General features: G+C 33.3%; 3 protein-coding genes and 1 long non-coding RNA gene across 4 annotated transcripts; 2 read left to right on the top strand and 2 right to left on the bottom strand.

Moving 5' to 3' along the window:
* The first annotated feature begins 650 nt into the window (after nt 1-650).
* LOC136990347 (uncharacterized) lies at nt 651-1,258 on the top strand. Its single transcript, XR_010883045.1, has 3 exons — nt 651-739; nt 820-878; nt 951-1,258. It is a non-coding gene; the product is annotated as an uncharacterized lncRNA (long non-coding RNA).
* A 2,552-nt stretch (nt 1,259-3,810) lies between these two features.
* LOC136990374 (uncharacterized) lies at nt 3,811-4,866 on the bottom strand. The gene is made up of 4 exons (XM_067288766.1): nt 4,729-4,866; nt 4,546-4,628; nt 4,300-4,410; nt 3,811-4,143 (listed from the first exon to the last, which is right to left on the bottom strand). Exons 1-4 carry the CDS (start codon nt 4,769-4,771, stop codon nt 3,811-3,813), a joined length of 570 nt encoding a protein of 189 aa, XP_067144867.1. The 5' UTR covers nt 4,772-4,866.
* Nucleotides 4,867-7,534: 2,668 nt separating this feature from the next.
* On the bottom strand, nt 7,535-8,823 carry LOC136990373 (uncharacterized). Its single transcript, XM_067288765.1, has 4 exons — nt 8,720-8,823; nt 8,543-8,625; nt 8,375-8,470; nt 7,535-8,002 (listed from the first exon to the last, which is right to left on the bottom strand). Exons 1-4 carry the CDS (start codon nt 8,760-8,762, stop codon nt 7,535-7,537), a joined length of 690 nt encoding a protein of 229 aa, XP_067144866.1. The 5' UTR covers nt 8,763-8,823.
* A 7,766-nt stretch (nt 8,824-16,589) lies between these two features.
* On the top strand, nt 16,590-17,650 carry LOC136990372 (uncharacterized). The gene is made up of 4 exons (XM_067288763.1): nt 16,590-16,728; nt 16,829-16,911; nt 17,047-17,157; nt 17,330-17,650. The coding sequence occupies exons 1-4, from the start codon at nt 16,686-16,688 to the stop codon at nt 17,648-17,650; spliced, it is 558 nt and encodes a 185-aa protein (XP_067144864.1). The 5' UTR covers nt 16,590-16,685.
* The last annotated feature ends 765 nt before the right edge of the window (nt 17,651-18,415 follow it).

Raw genomic sequence — 18,415 nt, 5'->3', positions numbered from 1 at the left:
CCTTTAAACCCCCTTTAGACACGCGAAAAACTCTACGTGGGCAGTCCGTTGGCAAGGTACGAACCCACGACTAATGTTATCCACTCGTCTATTGGTCAAAACGGAGTTACATAGTTAAAAATCTAGACCATATACGAAAAGCTTAGGGCCAAGTGCCCCAATTAACTATACACGAAGGTGATTTTTTGAATTAAAATATATTCAAAAATTGCAGCCGGCATTATGGTGACGTCACAGTAAGTAATTACTGGTGTTCTATAGTTTAGCAGCATGTTACAAACGTATCATTTCATCTCCCTTTATCCTCTCGAAATTACGTAACTTGATTTTCCACACTTTATAATTAAACATGGCTCCAAGCCCTAGCGTTACAGTCGGCCCTACAGGCATAGATATGACACTTAACCCCTCCAAAATTTTATATAAAATAGCTTTTTCATCACGTAATTAACAGTAAATTTTAAGGCCTCTTCTGTGTCTAGGGCTGAAATCAAGTGACCTGTTGACACTCTAATCTAGGCCTAAGTACAGGGAAAAAATTAACAGAGTAAACAGTTAAAGAACAATGCTTAAACACGTCACTACAATTTTAAAAATGGCTGACAAGTGTCTGGCAGGTGTAAATCCCCTATTTAAGATAGGGAAACAGGTGTCGATAAATCAGTGCTGTAGAAACTTTTAACTGAAGAGAACTATTTAAAAATGAACAATTTCGTGTTAATTGTCATCGTTGCCTGCGGTAAAATTACTAATAATTTATCATTTTATAATAATAATATTTATTTATTTTTACTGATTATACAGTATTTTTACTGATAGTAATCAATGCTGCAATTGGAATTTCATCAGCAGACAAGGAGGAAAACATCCTTCAAATGGTAAGAAATCGTTTTAATAAATTAAATCGATCCCTGTTTAAAATACTTAATTAAATAATTTCATTTTGTAAGCTTAAATCTGTAAAGGATGGGGTAAAGGTCATTCCATCTCGTGAAGAGGGAGATAGTGTTGAAAATGGAAACAAGCCAGTTTATGGTGGACATCATCATTACTGGGGGCATGGGCATCATTATCATCATCATGATCATCATCATAAGCGAAATGAGGAGTAAATTATAATTAAATAAAAGAAAATTAATAATGTTATCTTGATTTATTTGCACGATATATTCTTGAAATTTAACCACATCCTAATTAAAATATGATTTAATATAAATGTGATATGTATGGAAATGAAAATAAAATAGAAGTTCTGTTATTTACTTTGTCTTTTCTTTTATATTAAGGGGCAGTAAAGGGGCGAATTCGGACATTTCACACAGATAATGTACAGTTTGGACTTTGTCATTATTTGCTGGACGCTTTTCGGGACACTTCGTCATGATAAACGAACTGAAACATTGTTTACAGTTTCTTTGGTCAGCCCTTGAGCAGCCCCACTGATAGATAATTCCTTTTATCATTCAGCATATGCAGTAAAACCTGTGTAAACTGGAAAATATCCGGTTTACACAGGTTGCCATTTTATTAAGGTTTCGTTTTGAACAGGTTTTACTGTATTTGATAATGCAGATATGCAAGAAAAATATATTTAAAACATTTTCCTAGCCGTCAATCGATATTTTAAGTTTTTTATATATATTAAAATATACATATAGGTACAGTACATATTATATTATGACATACAGACTGACGTATGAATAATTTATTACCGGTAAAATAGTAAAATATTTTAAATTTTTTTATGATTATTTATTTTATAATAAACAGATATTTTATTGTGTAATGTATTTAGTTGTTTATATTTTACATTTATATAGGTTACCTGAAAGAGGTATTAACCATGGGTTCCAATTGGCACGTATAAACACATATGTGTCAATAAAGGTTTGTATATATATTTAAATTTGTGTAATAAACAACGTATGTACTTCACAGTACTTGTGTATTTTATTACATAACGTGTAATACAATATGACATATAAATACACGGAATTTGTGATTTGTGCCTAGAAGTGTCTCCTGGGAGGACTCAATTGGGTGTTAGACAAGTGTGGAAAACTCCACACTTTGCCCATGGTTTTATCCACCGATCCACTGGTGGGCCTCAATAAAAATGCCAAAATTCGAATAAAAATATACAAATTTATATAGGACCTGCTTAAAACGATCAAATTCCCAGTTAAAGTTAAAATTTCCGTCACAAAAGGAACAATGATTTTAAGAATAAGCTAAATATGACTTTGAGCCTCGCACTATAAGTCAATACCTTAGGGCCTCACATTTTAACATGTATGATTCTTTAGTGGAGGGAAAGTACCTATTATATGTTATATCTCAGGACCATAAAAGCTCTAAGTTCAGCCTTGTGTAAGGTGTAAAGTAAATGCTGCAGGTATATTTCCTCCTTCACACCCATAGTTTCCTCCATTTTGCAGGAACGAAGAGCATTCAATTAAAGAATGGACCTATTAAGGACCTATAACAAATTAAATTATTATATTAAAGGAAACATTGTATAGGGACCCCTAGGAAGGGCGAAGGGAGCAAATTGCCTAGGAGTCTAGGAAGTAGGAACCAGGGCAATTTGTTTCCTATGCCCCTCTCTTTGCATCCCTGTTTATGCTTAATTAATGGTCGTATTACTAATTATCGATTTAATTAATGCATTAATTTAACATAAATTAATAAAAATTATAAATAAATTAATTTAAAAACAATTAAACTTAATGTGACGTTGGCATAAGTGGTAGCAGCAGTAGTTACGCAAGCAGCTACTACATTTATCTACTTAACTACTTTTGTTTGGCCTAATTCGATAGTTAAACTTTACATATTTTAACCCAATTAATTATAAAATTTAAATTTATATTAATTAATGCAATTTAATTAAACATTTCGCACGCGTCGCGTATGAAGCGATGTTTTATCAATAATTATGTAATTTATCTATTATAATTATCAAATTCGATAATTTAGTTTATTAAATTAAAACGATTTCAGTCAAAATCATTTAATTTTTAATCAAATTTACTTCCCTTCTCAGCGACCACAATTTTTAAAGAACTTTTTCGTTCGACGCGTCGCGTCGCGTGCTGTCGCGCGCTATCGCGTCTTACTCAACATGGAGTCGATAGTACGATGAGCACAACCTGTTAACCGTTATTGTATTTTAGAAATACATGTACCAATTACCTGTTGTAAGACCCCATTTAAAATGGACAATGGCTGATGAAACTAACAATATTATGTTTTCATTTTATAAAAAAAAACAACAATTAATATTAAACTTTAGTTATTTAAATATTAGAATGTCAAGGACAGACAAGTGTTTTGATGTTTATCATCATAAACAAATCCACCTGCTTTGAAAAAAATTTAAAAAAATTACGATAGAAAGCTCAAATCAATCGAAAAATTCATTTGCCTAATTTCTGCTTAATCTTGGAGCCTGCAAAGAAGCAATTCTCAACCTGTAGTACGCGTATCACAAGTTGTAGGCAAGAAGAATGGCGAGGGTCAAAGGTTGAGAACCACTACTGTAAGACTTACTTTTATAAATATAAAACTGTATTATAGTAAATTATTCACTTATACTTAACGATCTGTCAAAGATGGGTACCTCCTGGAAGACTTTACACCGAGAGTTGGCCCTATTTATGTGCTAAACACGTAAGAACAACAAATTTCTATGCTTAATTCCAATTTTATTTTATGACAGTTTTAATAGGGACGAAACATTTGTTATAAATATTCATCCGTGTTACAATATTATGAATTATTTCAGCCATAATACTCATACAACTACTACTAATAATAGTAATAATAGCACCAATAGCTGAAACAGGTGTAAAGACATTCGTCGTAAGGACTCACAAATTCTTCACCTTCTTTTTCGAAAACGTAATCATAACCGTACAAATCATAACACAAATCGCAACAATAATCATAGTAATAATAGTAATAATCGTAAGGTATAAAACGGTCTTCATCTTCAGTCTCTTCAGAAGGAAATTTTTTAATGTAATTTGGATCACGTGACTTGGATTTATCTTGGTGACGTTCGTCTTCAAGTGCTGATTTCTCCTTTCTTTCCGCGGCTTCCGGCATTATTTTCCCAATTTCTTTCTTCATCCCATTTATTTAATAAGATTTTAAAGTTATATTTAAACAATAATCGAGAAAGCAGAATTTACATGTTTTTCACACACATATTCTATTGTCTCTTATCTTTTAGGTCGTATAAGAGGAGAGAGTGTGGAAATTTACACTACAGTTAAACAGGTAAGTGATACTTACGAGTTTCTTTTCTTGAAGACGATTCATGAAATCATTCTCTTTAATTTCAGGTTTTGCTCGTTTGCCCTCTTTCATTAATCCCTCTTTTGAATTATCCAATTGTTTTCTCTCCTGTTAATTAGAATTTAAATACAATTAAACCCGTGTAAATAGGAATCGCGCATCATCAAATTGTTTCCATTTAGGCACATTTGTTTTATCGGGTTCGTTTTAGACAGGTTTTGCTGTATTTTAAAATACACTAACCTTAATTAAAGCTTCTATTTTGTTGTTAGGTCTTCTTCCTTTGAGTTTCTCATTCCGAGGAGCCTTAATTTCTGCACTAATCACTGAAATATATATTTTAAAATATTATAAATTAATTCTAACTATAATTAAGTATTTGGCTATATTCCTGATATAATTAAAGGTATGTAACAATAAACGTACCACAGATAATTGCTGCCAAAAACAATACAAGAGCGATCTTCATATTAAAATGCCTCCTAGATGAACGTAATTAAGTTAAAATGATGAATTTAAATGGCTTTTATACACTATAACATGTGTTCTATTATAAAACAGTCACTTGTTGTGGCTGTCATCATTTTGCATTAATGACGTAAGCACTTATTACTTTTATATAAGACATTAATTCAAAATTTTACTAAATTATCGATTTTAACGACATTTAATGCATAAATTTACGCGACACTTTTAAATTTTAAGTGCATTACTTGTTATAATTGTGTGAATTATATTCAAACTAATGGAGTGGTGTACAGTAAAGAAATAGGAATATCAAGATCTCCTCGTACAAAAGTTATTTAAAAAGCCCCGCAAAGTTTATATTTTCGTTAAAACAATCTACTTTAAAATAATACAAATTAGGAATAGGTGGACATGAACCTAATAAAAGACGGTAGCTAGGGCTTTTTTTGAATTAAATTTAAAACCGCACACTCCTTTTTAACGTTTTATTATAATATAGTACAATAGTAAAAGTTATATAATCTAGCACCGTCCATACTCGCTGAGGCTCTGGATGCCAATTGTGATTAAAATGATGGAATAAGGCAAAGCAACACGTGGTCTTTCTGCCAATGGGACAGACTTTCTGAGGGAAACTGGCTTCTATTTAGGTGCTACAGACGTGAAGAGAACCTGAGAAGCTCCACCTTGGTTAGTTTCATCAGTCTGCATGTAGAGTTTCCCTTCACCATCTTGGATATAGGTGTTTACAAATACTAATTTCAGAAGCTTAACTCCATACCCTCATCGAATACATCACAAAGCTCAAAATACAGCGACTGCCTCACTAGTATTTCCAGAAACACTTGGGGCCTAGGTCCCAGCGCTAACAAAATCATTTACAGAGGGCCTATTCAACTGCCCTTCTTTATGCAGATCAGGTCTAGAGCCAAAGCACACAACAGACGTGAACTGTTATCTGTCCAGAGAATTGCTGCTCTCCGCACTTACAAGGCGTACAGGAATTGCACCCACTAATGCTTTATTGGTAATGTCAGCTAATGATTTGCATTAAACTTTACTTTGTCTAATTTAAAATTTATCCTGTATACTAGTACTTTCTATATATTAACAGGACTTATCATACCGTAAAATATGTTTAAAATTAAGTTTACTTTGTCTAGCTTATATGTAGCTCCACTACTTATTGGTGCAACTCAAATTTGCTTTTAGACCCACAGCTTTGCAGCGTAAAATTTGCACGTAATAATTGCATTGATGATTAATAGTATATAGAGGATTGGGATTGCTAGAATATATGAAGGTCCTAAAATCGCGCCGGAATTTCGATTGTTTACAAAATTGCTATGTCGGGAAATTCCGGAAGTTCAATCGGATCGAGAACGCGCGTCCGGGCTATAATTTCGACCGACGTTAAACACTTAGTCTAAAACAAAACGCGACACTGTAATGAACGGCAAAGGGGAAGGTCCACCAAGTGAGAGAGGGGCTTTGTCCGAGGGCTCGTATATAAGAGTCGGGATGTACACAATCAAAGAAAAACAACGAGGAAAGAGAGACTTATGGTCAAGGACACCCGTTAGGTCATGTGAGCCCGGGACCGTCTCGAGAAGGGGGAGGCGGACACAGAACACCTGGCTGATCAGTCTACTCAGATATCCGAGAGAGGGGGGCGAACAGTGTAAATTATGAGGGTGGCTGTAAACGTTCGGGCGCCGTCCCCGAACTTGGTATTCGTCTTGCTTAGAAACATTAGACTGACCAATCGGAAAAAGGGGAAAGGGACCGAAGACCAATCAACAGGGGAAGGTTCGAGGAAAAAATCGTATAAAAACCCCTGAATCAAGATCGGAATGGAGAGACGACGGGACTTTCTACCAGGAAGTGAACGACGAAACTCCACTCAGCCTCTTCCCCCTGCGCCGACGTCCGTCACTGACCCCTCGGACTTTTCTGCCTGATTGCCCCGGGGCTTCACCGACGACTTCGACATCCCACCTCCGATCGCCGTCATCAAGAGCTCCTTTTGCAGCAGACGATCTAGATCGCATCGCATATCATTCTTTTGTAAGTTTGCTTTGATGTTAAAATAAAAGGTTAGTGTAAGACACTTGTCATCTTGCCACTGCCGCCTCACCTACATACGATCTACATACCCTGACGCGCAATTGACTGATTGCCCCTAAATGTCGGTAACTTACAAATATGGCAACGCGTGGGCAATCTGCCACGAGGTGTTCCTTCAAGCAGGACTTTGAATGAAAATCTGAATCCGTTCAAGTGTTTGACACTTGAAGAAAACAGGGAAAACACCAATTGGCCAGCACTTTGGTCAGGAGTGAACCCGCTACAAACTACAAGTGTTCACTGGTTTCACCCACTCTGCCACTAGTGGACCAGACTATACAAAGGAAGTTAAATGTTAAATCATTACAAATTACAAGAAAGGCGTCATTAATTCTATTACTATTTTAGTCGATAATATATTTAAAGACTTTTTAAAAATAATATTTTAAATTGTTTTGTATTATATTTAAAACATAACATTAAATTAAAATAAATACTTTTTAAGTGATATTTAATATTAAATACTTTTATTGTTGTTGTTGTTTTTTTATATTAATTAACTGTGAAAATATTTCACGTATTTATAATAATTAAGAACAGTTTTGCATTTTAACTTCATTTTATTTTATAACAGTTTTGAGAGAGATAATAAATTTAATTTTATTTCTCAATTACATTATTAGGCCTTAGTTTAGCCTTAGTAACACAAGTATCCTGTATAATCCCAGTAACAAACATAGGACAAGTAACAGAAATCGTAACAAGTAAGATCACTATAGTAATGTATTTCTCCGTTTATAACTACAATATCATACCAATAATCATCCCAATCATCATCATCCCAATCATCATCATCATCATCATCATCATCATCATCATCATCATCATCATTATCATACCAATAATCATAATAATCTTCGAACGAGCAATAAGCACAGCAAACACCGTATTCGAACATATTATCGCAAGTCGATTCAGTAACTATTGAAATGGGAATTTGTGCATAACCATGTTGTGTTGTAGAATACGGATTGTTTATTCCCATTCTTTTAGATTCGGACATATCTTGACGGCCTTTCAGACGTTTCAATGCTTTGCCACTCTTCTTCACGGCTTCTGGCATGCGCTTCGTTAACTTCTGGTTTACCTTTTTCACTGGCTCCGTCTAAAAATTATAATTTTAAAAATATAAGTGCAGATGGTAAAAAAAAAGTCAATATTTGGAGTATTAGAAAAGAATTGGAGTGATCGGGTAAGACAACGTAACACACGGGCGAGCTGCCAAGAGAGCATAAGTAAGCCCAAACTAGATCCCATTTAGGTGTTAAAAACACAAAGAAAACCCTAAAAACACCACGTTGATCAGGTGCAAACGCACGACCAGTGTGGTCAGTGATTTAAGTATTAGGCCACGAGTGAGCTAATGAAGTAGGGGTAATCGAAGATCAGAACAGAAATAGTGGAGTCTTAATTACGAAAAGGTACAACTATAGGTATTAGTATCAAATGATATTGCTTATTAATGTACTGTACTTACAGATTTTTTGTTTTCAAAAAGTTCACTCAGAAAAGAAATCTTGTTCTTATTGTTAGGCGTTACCCTTCCTTTCAAATTGCTTCGTTCGTAATTTGGCTACCAAATATAAAAGTTATTGTTTTTTATTTATTTTACAAAAATATTAGCATCTAAATTTGAGATATTTACGTTTTTCATTGCTTCCATTTTCTTGTCACTTCTTTTTCCTTTGGTTTTCTCATTCTCACCACCTTTAGCTTCGGAGCTGATCACTGAAATAAATATTTTGAAATATTATACATTAATTCTAAACATAATTAACAATTATAAATACGTGAAAGTTAAAATATTTAGCAATAAATTTACCACAAACCACAGCTACAAACAGCAATAGCAAAGCGATCTTCATCTCGAATTAGTTGTTCGATGAACAATAACACATCCTTGAATCCCAACGCTCTTTTATACAACTTGACATGTGTTTTTCCCCCACACAAAGTGTTTTTATTCGTCAATTTCTGTCGAGTGTTCGTATTGATGACGAAATCACTGCAGTTTCCATGGACGTGATTTCATTAAAAATTTCTAAAATTTCGCTTTATTTTTGATTTCTCATTAATGATATTCGGTGGGTTTAATTAATTCAGCGTCGATATTTAATTTGTAAACGACTAAATAATTGTATTTAACGCATTAAAATTTAAATTATTTTATTTAGATTTTTGAATTTTATTCTACCAGAATTTAACATTACTTTAATATAAATACACGATTAAATTTCATTTACGTAATTTTCGTATGAAGTTGAATACAAAAATTCGTTAATTGAACCTTGTTAATTAATTTCTATATAAAACCAAACGTTTTATAACGGCCAACTCCTAACAGCGGCCATCTTTCCACAAACTTTTCCTTACAAAACAACCTTCAAACAACGGACACTTTCGTGTCTCCGTCAGTGGCCGTCTTTGAAGGGTTTCGCTGTATTAATTTGATTGTTTTTTGGCATGTTGTCAAGTCTTTTGCTTTAATTTACTTCGAATATTATAACACTAGCGCTAACACACAATATGGCTCGCAACCAGAACATCAGCACCTGTGCATTTACTCTGACGTATATTCACCAGTTAAAGATTATTATTTATTTAAAAAATAAAATTATTACTTTAAGGATAAATAATTTGCATCTTAAAATTAAGTGTAATGAGTAGATTAATTAAAAAATAAGAAAATAATAATTTTCCGTATTTTCTATGGGCTAAAATACGAGTGGATATGCGAAAGACCTCCTAAAATACTTAAATGCTTATTTTAAAAGAAGGGCAGATTAGAGACAATGATTAATCCCACTCAAAACTCATTTAGAGACTTGATTTTGGTATATAAATCTATTCTAAATTTTTTATTTCGACTATTAATTATACCCAATGATAAATTAACACATCATTAGAACCAGCCCTTTACTGTTGAGCTCATCTCCTAACAATTTGCCAGACTTAATATTTATTGATAAGTATATTTAATCCTTAAGGAAGTGTGTGATTTTCTAACACGTAAATACGTTCATCTAAAATAATATATACTTTAAAAAATGAAAGAAAATAGTAAAATGTTTATATTTATTTACTTACGTAAGAGCGTGAATATAACAGGTGATCCGTGCTGAAAACTTACATTATATAATACACAAAAGGGATGTTAATATATCTTAATAAATATTTAATCAATAAAAGGAACCATGAAATGTTCAAGATACAAATTGATATATTTAATTATTTAAAACTTTATTTATCGATTAGAGACAGGCACCAGCACAACGTAGGTTAAATGACCGTTCTTAATGACGTTTTCCATTCGAGTAAGCCTGATTTGTAATGGGGGTGATCAGCACGGAGACGAATAGAGAATGGTCCCTGGTTTGCATTATCTATGATAAATTAAGGGTTATTAAACGAGTTTACACTGGAATCCGCATCAATGTAGGCTCTAGGTAATGTAGGCAGTTACGTACAGCCCAGATTTGATAGAGATTTATGAATCAGTTTGTAAATTCACGTGTAAATAAGTAAAATTTTAAGTATGCAGTAAACAATGTAAACTTTGAAAGTTTCTGCACAGGGCTCTATACAAAATAAATGATCTTTTTGAAGGGACGAATTTCAAGTTTTGCTTGGAACACAAAAATAAATTTCACTGGTGAATAATTTATCGGATTTTATCAATATAAACATGTTTATTATTTAAAATAGAAGTTTAAAAATTAGTTTTGAATGTTAATTCATGAAAAACAGACTACACTTGTTATAACCTTGAATAAACAGATATTGAATGTATTTTACTGTACATGTAGTAATTGTGAACATGTAAAATTTTATTGTTTTTTTAGACGAATATGTCCAGAGTAAAATGTAATATGAATAATTGAAATTCTCTTAGGACCAGTGCAGATGATAATTTGGCAAATGAAGGTTAAACATCTTCAGAATGAGAGCCAGTAGTGTAATGCTCCTGTACATCATACTTCTCCTAATAACAATCGAGTCGTGCTTGTTTTCTAACTCCGTTCTCGAGAAAGTTTTCAATTGAAATAAAGTCCTGTGCAGTAACTTTCAACGTTTACATTGTTTACTACATACTTAAAATTTTACTTATTTATACACGAATTTACAAACTGATTCATAAATTTCTATCAAATCTGGGTTGTACGTAACTGCCTACATTACCTAGAGCCTACATTGATGCGAATTCCAGTGTAAACTCGTTTAATAACCCTTAATTTATCATAGATAACGCAAACCAGGACCATTCTCTATTCGTCTCCGTGCTGATCACCCCCATTACAAATCAGGCTCACTCGAATGGAGAACGTAATTAAATATACTTAAATTAAATATTAATTCTGGCAAATTGTTAGGAGATGAGCTCAGCAGTAAAGGGCAGGTTCTAATGACGTGTTAATTTATCACTGGGTATAATTAATGACCGAAATCGAAAATTTAAAATATATATATATACAAAAATAAAGTCTCTAAATGAGTTTTGAGTGTGATTAATTATTGTTTCTAATCTGTGCTTCTTTTAAAGTAAGCATTTAAGTGCGAGGGTCTAAACCCCCCTTTCCCTTTTTGAATAGTATCGTTCTTTTTATAAACTTTTTAATTTTATGGAAGAATTTGAAGTAGGAATTTGAAAGAGGCCTTCCAAGGTTAACGACCGCAACGATCTTTACGAAATAGTTGTTAAAAAAATATATACCAACAAGAAGGTGATACAAGAGTTTGTATTACACGATAGACGATAGATTCAAGAAGACGGACATAAGCGATGTCATCCCCCTTTGTTGCACGTGACACGTGGCCGCAGCAATAAATCACATAGATCGTCGTCGAACCCGACATTGAACATAAACAATATCGAAATTGTAGACAAAATTGCAATAGTTATTGTCAGCTACACGCTAATTGATGGGTGAGAACTGTCATGTCGATAGAAATTTCTATTTTAAGTTCACCTCTGCGAAGCACTTAAGTCTGTAATTTAAACAAACATCTCAATTGCCGGCGTCCGTACTAGTCAGATCCAGTCATAAACACAACAACAGGTTTGCGTATAAATCCTGACTATATGACAGTTCACACCCCTTGAATTTGATATAAAAAGGGATCGAACCCCCTTTAAAGAGAGTGACGTCAAGGATACTAGAATAGGACTAATCAACAGCCTTCCTCCGTGCCTTTGACTCTAATTGACGCCGTCGACAACAGATAGCGAGGTAATTCTTGACTTATTGTATAGAAATCTCTCTCTCCCGCAGTTGATCGAGGTTTAGTTAAGAATAGATAGAGAAAAGGGTTTAAAAGCCTCTCTCTGAACGCGAGTACGAGCGCCAAACCCCCACTAACCGCCTCATTAACAATTCCGTGAAGGATTATTGTCCCGTCTAATACTATTAGTATTATTATTACGTTGGGTTAAGTGAGATATACACGGTTAACACCGGTGGTTGTGTTATTATTACCATTATTGTCATTATTATTAATATATGTATCTTTTATATAATATCCTTATTAAATATGTTTAGAGTCTTAAATATGTGTGATTACTCGAACACGGCCAACACCTTATCGACTTATCCGCGACCTCCCACTCGATTTTTGCCCTCCTAAACTGCCATCCACTGACCACGTGAGCGGGACTCACCTCCCCTTTGTCGGATAACGGGTTAAGCCTCGTCGCTTAACCCCCCCATTCTCACGAGTATTTTAGGTCTTTCGCATATCTACTCGTATTTTAGCCCATAGAAAATACATTTTCTATGGGCTAAAATATGTAGATTAATTAAAATGGGCTTCTATGCCCATTTCAATTAATCTACATATTACACTCAATTTTAAGATGCAAATTATTTATCCTTAAAGTACTAATTTTATTTTTTAAATAAATAATAAGCTCTAACTAGTAAATATACGTCAGAGTAAATGCACAGGTGCTGATGTTCTGGTTGTGTGCCATGTTGTGCGTTAGCGCTTGTGTTTTAATATTCGAAGTAAATTAAAGCAAAAGACTTAACAATATGCCAAAAAACAATCAAATTAATACAGCGAAACCCTTCAAAGACGGCCACTGACGGAGACACGAAAGTGTCCGTTGTTTGAAGGTTGTTTTGTAAGGAAAAGTTTGTGGAAAGATGGCCGCTGTTAAAAGTTGGCCGTTATAAAACGTTTGGTTGTATATAGAAATTAATTAACAAGGTTCAATTAACGAATTTTTGTATTCAACTTCATACGAAAATTACGTAAATGAAATTTAATCGTGTATTTATATTAAAGTAATGTTAAATTCTGGTAGAATAAAATTCAAAAATCTAAATAAAATAATTTAAATTTTAATGTGTTAAATACAATTATTTAGTCGTTTACAGATTAAATAGGCTGAATCAATGAAACTTACTGAATATCATTAATGAGAAATCAAAAATAAAGTGAAATTTTAGAAATTTTTAATGAAATCACGTCCATGGAAACTGCAGTGATTTCGTCATCAATACGAACACTCGACAGAAATTGACGATTAGAAACACCTTGTGTTTGTTAAAACACATGCCAAATCGTATAAAAAAAGGCGCTGGAATTCAAGGATGTGTTGATGTTCGGCGAACAACTAATTCAACACGAAGATTGCTGTTTGTAGCTGTTGTTTGTGGTAAATTTATTGCTAAATATACGTATTTATAATTGTTAATTATGTCTGGAATTAATATATAATGTTCTAAAATATTTATTTCAGTGATCAGCTCGGAAGATAACAGACGTCGGAATGAGAAAGACAAAGGAAAATGGACTAACAACAAAATGCGAACAATCATAGAAGTAAATACCTGAAATTCAGATGTAAACTTCATGTTAATAAATGTTAATGTTTTACTAATTTAATAACATTGAAGAAGCTAAAAATAGGTTATGTTATAATTAAATAATTAAGAAATAATAATTTTTAATAGGCAAATTATATACGAAGCAATTTGAAAGGAAGAGTAATGCCTAATAATGAGGATAAATTTCCTTTTCTGAGTACACTTCTTCAAAAAAAGAAATCTGTAAATATTTATTTTCAAATTTATTTTAAAATCTACCCAGGAAGATTACATCCTGGGTAGATTTTATGCAGGATAGTGGTACTGGTCATAGAGGTTCACAGTGGTACTCGTGTTAAATCAAACAATACGACATGCTTACAAGAGTACGGCGGAGACTTTTCGGAATGATGCCACAAAACGGAGAGTTCGGGCTGTTGATCCGTAAAAACGTTGGCCTTGAAAGTCGGGGAACCCCAGAGTGAAGACGTCCTGAAGTTAACACTGGAGAGTGGGTGGTTTTGATCATTGGAGCACAGTCGTTTACAGGCAACCACGGGAAGGTGATTCCTAGTTGTTGGTCGATCCGACGATCTTCAGTTCTCAAACACCAAGGTTAATCTTTTCTGACGACTCTCGGGCGGACAAACGTCGATGTCGACCTCCTCGCGACCTTGAAAACCCGGCCTTTTACACGATTTTACCCCAAAATTCCGATTTCTGATAGGCCCGAACTCGTGGTCTCCCGAATCACCATTGATCCCGACCTGTTGCTAGACACGCGTTCGGGTCGCGAGAGTTGTTGACCACCCGCCATCCCGATCCCGTCCGTTCTCTCCAGGGTAAGGGAAAGTGACAATTAAATCTCCCCGCACCTGATTTCTCGAGTATCCAGCTCCGTTTACAAAAATACATCACCGGTTTGTTGACGTTGACTCGACGGCCCTTCTTCATCCTCGAAGGGCATGGTTCAGGCCTCACGTGTATAACATAATTATATAAGTTCGCCATTAGCACGGAAATGCACAGAATCCGCGCGATTCTACACATTTCCGTGCTAATGCCGTTTTTTTCCCTAGACGTGTCGAGATTAGTTCCAATTATGTCCGCCAGGTGTCCCTTTGATCCATAACACCGGAGAGAGCTATAGGATCACAGTGTCAAGCGACTCCGTTCCCCGAACACTGGGACTTCGACTGGGTCGTGGGTTCTCGTGGAGTTTTCCGGGTTTTCTCACGTCTGCAATGCCTGAATAGGAACCAGTTACCCTTAAAAACATTATTATTATGTATACTGATATATATACTAGTACTCGTACGATATCATACACCTTACAATACGGCCATCTTTGTCTTCGAATTCCAAAAAAGACGTTCGACTTCTGGGGAGTACGAGTTCCGAGGTAGCACTGTAATTGTGGACACGCAAATACCCCTTAATTTATTATAGATAATGCAAGCAATACCCTATTCCTTTTATTAATTACTCTACATATTATACATAATTTTAAGATGCAAATTATTTATCCTTTAAAAACTAATTTTATTTATTAAATAAATAATAAACTTTAAGTAGTAAATATATGGAAGAGTACATTGCACAGGTGCTGATGTTCTCATATTGTGCCACACTGTATGAATGTTGCACCCGTGTTTTAATATTCCAACTAAATTAAAGCAAAAGACTTAACAATGCGCCGAAAAACAATTAAATTAATGCAGCGAAACCCTTCGAAAATGGCCACTGACGAAAGGTCATAAAGATAACCGTAAGGAGTTAACGAATAAAAACACCTCGTGTGTGTTAAAACACATGCCAAATTGTACAAATTGTTCACTTTATCTTCTCTGATGTTTGATTAGACACACAAAAATACTAGAAAAACTCCGTGTAGATACTTGTTAGAGTGATGCGAACCCACTACCAGTGTTCATTGACTTATCATGTCGGTCAGTGGTGAGCTGTTGATGATGATTGGGATGATTACAATTAAAATGATTATTATAATGACTACAATTGGGTTGATTATTATGGAGATAACTATAATTCGGATGATTACAATTGGGAAGACTGGGAAGATCGACGTGATTCGAAGTCTAGACAGGACATTAATGGCGATGGATTTATAAATGAGGATGACGGTAACCTTTCATGTTACGACTACAGTTACATGTATTATTATTGTGACTGGTATGAAGATTATGGTTTTATGTGTTAGTAATTATTGGTATTGTTAAGGCTAAAGTGAGGCCTTATAAATTATAATTAAATTCATAACCCCCTCAAAACTGCTATAAAATAAAGTTACGATTAAAATTCAAAGCTGTTCGTAATTATTATAAATTCGTAAAATATTTTCACAATTAATTAATATAAAAAACAATAGTAATAACAGAATTAAATCGTATTGCAATTAATATTAAATTAAAATAAATAATTTCTTAAATTTTAAATATAAAACAAAAGAAATTGAAGTATTATTTTAGAAATATCTTTAATATTTTTTGAGTAAAGAAGTAATACGCTCATAATCTATGAGGCATTATTTACTACTCTAAATGTTAATTACGGTAATCCATATTTAGGTCCACCTTTAATTTCTAATTAATGTGGGTTATTTTAACGAAAATATGGGGTTCTATAAATAATTTTTGTATGGGGCTCTTGATTTTCCGATTCCGATACTGTACACGTTACTGTACATCACTCCATTAGTTTGGATATAATTCATACGATTATAACATTAAAATTTAAAAGTTTCGCGTAAACTTATGTATTAAATGTCGTTAAAATCGATAATTTAGTAAAATTTTGAATTAATCACTTGTATAAAAGTAATAAATGTTTACGTCATCAATACAAAATGGTGACAGCAACAACAAGTGACTGTTTTCTAATAAAACACATGTTATAGTGTATAAAAGCCGTTTGAAATTCATCATTTTAACTTAATTACGTTCATCTAGGAGGCATTTTAATATGAAGATCGCTCTTGTATTGTTTTTGGCAGCAATTATCTGTGGTACGTTTATTGTTACATACCTTTAATTATATCAGGAATATAGCCAAATACTTAATTATATTTAGAATTAATTTATAATATTTTAAAATATATATTTCAGTGATTAGTGCAGAAATTAAGGCTCCTCGGAATGAGAAACTCAAAGGAAGAAGACCTAACAACAAAATAGAAGCTTTAATTAAGGTTAGTGTATTTTAAAATACAGCAAAACCTGTCTAAAACGAACCCGATAAAACAAATGTGCCTAAATGGAAACAATTTGATGATGCGCGATTCCGGTTTACACGGGTTTAATTGTATTTAAATTCTAATTAACAGGAGAGAAAAAAATTGGATAATTTAAAAGAGGAATTAAAGAAAGAGGGAAAACGAGCAAAACCTGAAATTAAACAGAATGATTTCATGAATCGTCTTCAAGAAAAGAAACTCGTAAGTATCACTTACCTGTTTAAATGTAGTGTAAATCTCCACACTCTCTCTTCTTATACGACCTAAAAGATAAGAGACAATAGAATATGTGTGTGAAAAACGTGTAAATTCTGCTTTCTCGAGAGCTCTAAAATCGTTAATTGCTTAAATATAACTTAAAAATTCTCATTAGATAAGTGGGATGAAGAAAGAAATCGGGAAAATAATGCCGGAAGCTGCGGAGAGAAAGGAGAAATCAGCACTTGAAGACGAACGTCACCAAGATAAATCGAAATCAGGATTACATGATACAAGAAGTCGATATGATGATTATTTTTTAGATTTATATTTTTCTTTTTGTTGTGATTTGTGTAATTATTATTACCCAGATTATTACGACTATTATGACGACTACTATGGTTATTTCTACTATTATGAAAATAGGGACTGCTCTTACTACAAATGTGTCTACAACTGTTTCAACTATTGGTGCTATTTTGATTATCAATATTAGTAGTTGTATGAATATTATGACTGAAATAATTCATAATAATGTAACAGGGATAAAAATTTATAACGATTTTTTTTTATCCCTATTAAAACTGTCATAAAATAAAATTGGAATTAAGCATAAAAATTTGTTGTTGTTTCCTATAATTATTACATATTCGATGAATATTTTTATAATTAATTAATATTAAAATTGGATCATTCCATATTTTATAATCGTTTTACAAACATAAAACAAAGCAGTATTTAAATATACGTTTAAACATGATTTAAATGGATATTTTAGAATTAAAATTATGGCTCCTTATTAAATTAACCGTATGGAATATCCAGGAATTATAATAAGGAGCTGCGTCCTTATCGATTTTTTTCCTTAATTTCAAAATAAATTTAAGTTTTACGAATATTTAAATCAGTTTATTCAAGTATCAATGCGATATGAGTTCGTTGCACCTGTCTGTACCCGAGTGGATAAAGCACTAAACATTGATGGCGGGTTTGCACCTGACCACGTGGAAATTTCTAGGTTTACTTACATGTTTAACACATAAATAGTGCCAACTCCCCGTGTAAATCTTGCCAGGAAGTATCCTTCCTTGGCAGATTGCCGCCACATCCCATCACACCAAACTGAACCCTTGCTGTAAATAAATATGTGTTACATAAGTAAAATAAAGGGATTATTAGAGGCATAGAAATTTAATTTTTTGAAGCTTGTGATTTATGAATTCAGCTTTTCTATTTGTATACTGTATTAAATAAAACGTAA

Source organism: Centruroides vittatus, unplaced genomic scaffold (genome assembly GCF_030686945.1).
Source record: "Centruroides vittatus isolate TY-2023 unplaced genomic scaffold, ASM3068694v2 scaffold_907, whole genome shotgun sequence".
Taxonomy (NCBI): Eukaryota; Metazoa; Arthropoda; class Arachnida; order Scorpiones; family Buthidae; genus Centruroides; species Centruroides vittatus.
The sequence above is the reverse complement of the archived record's forward strand: the minus strand, read 5'-3'. Positions and strand labels throughout refer to the sequence as shown.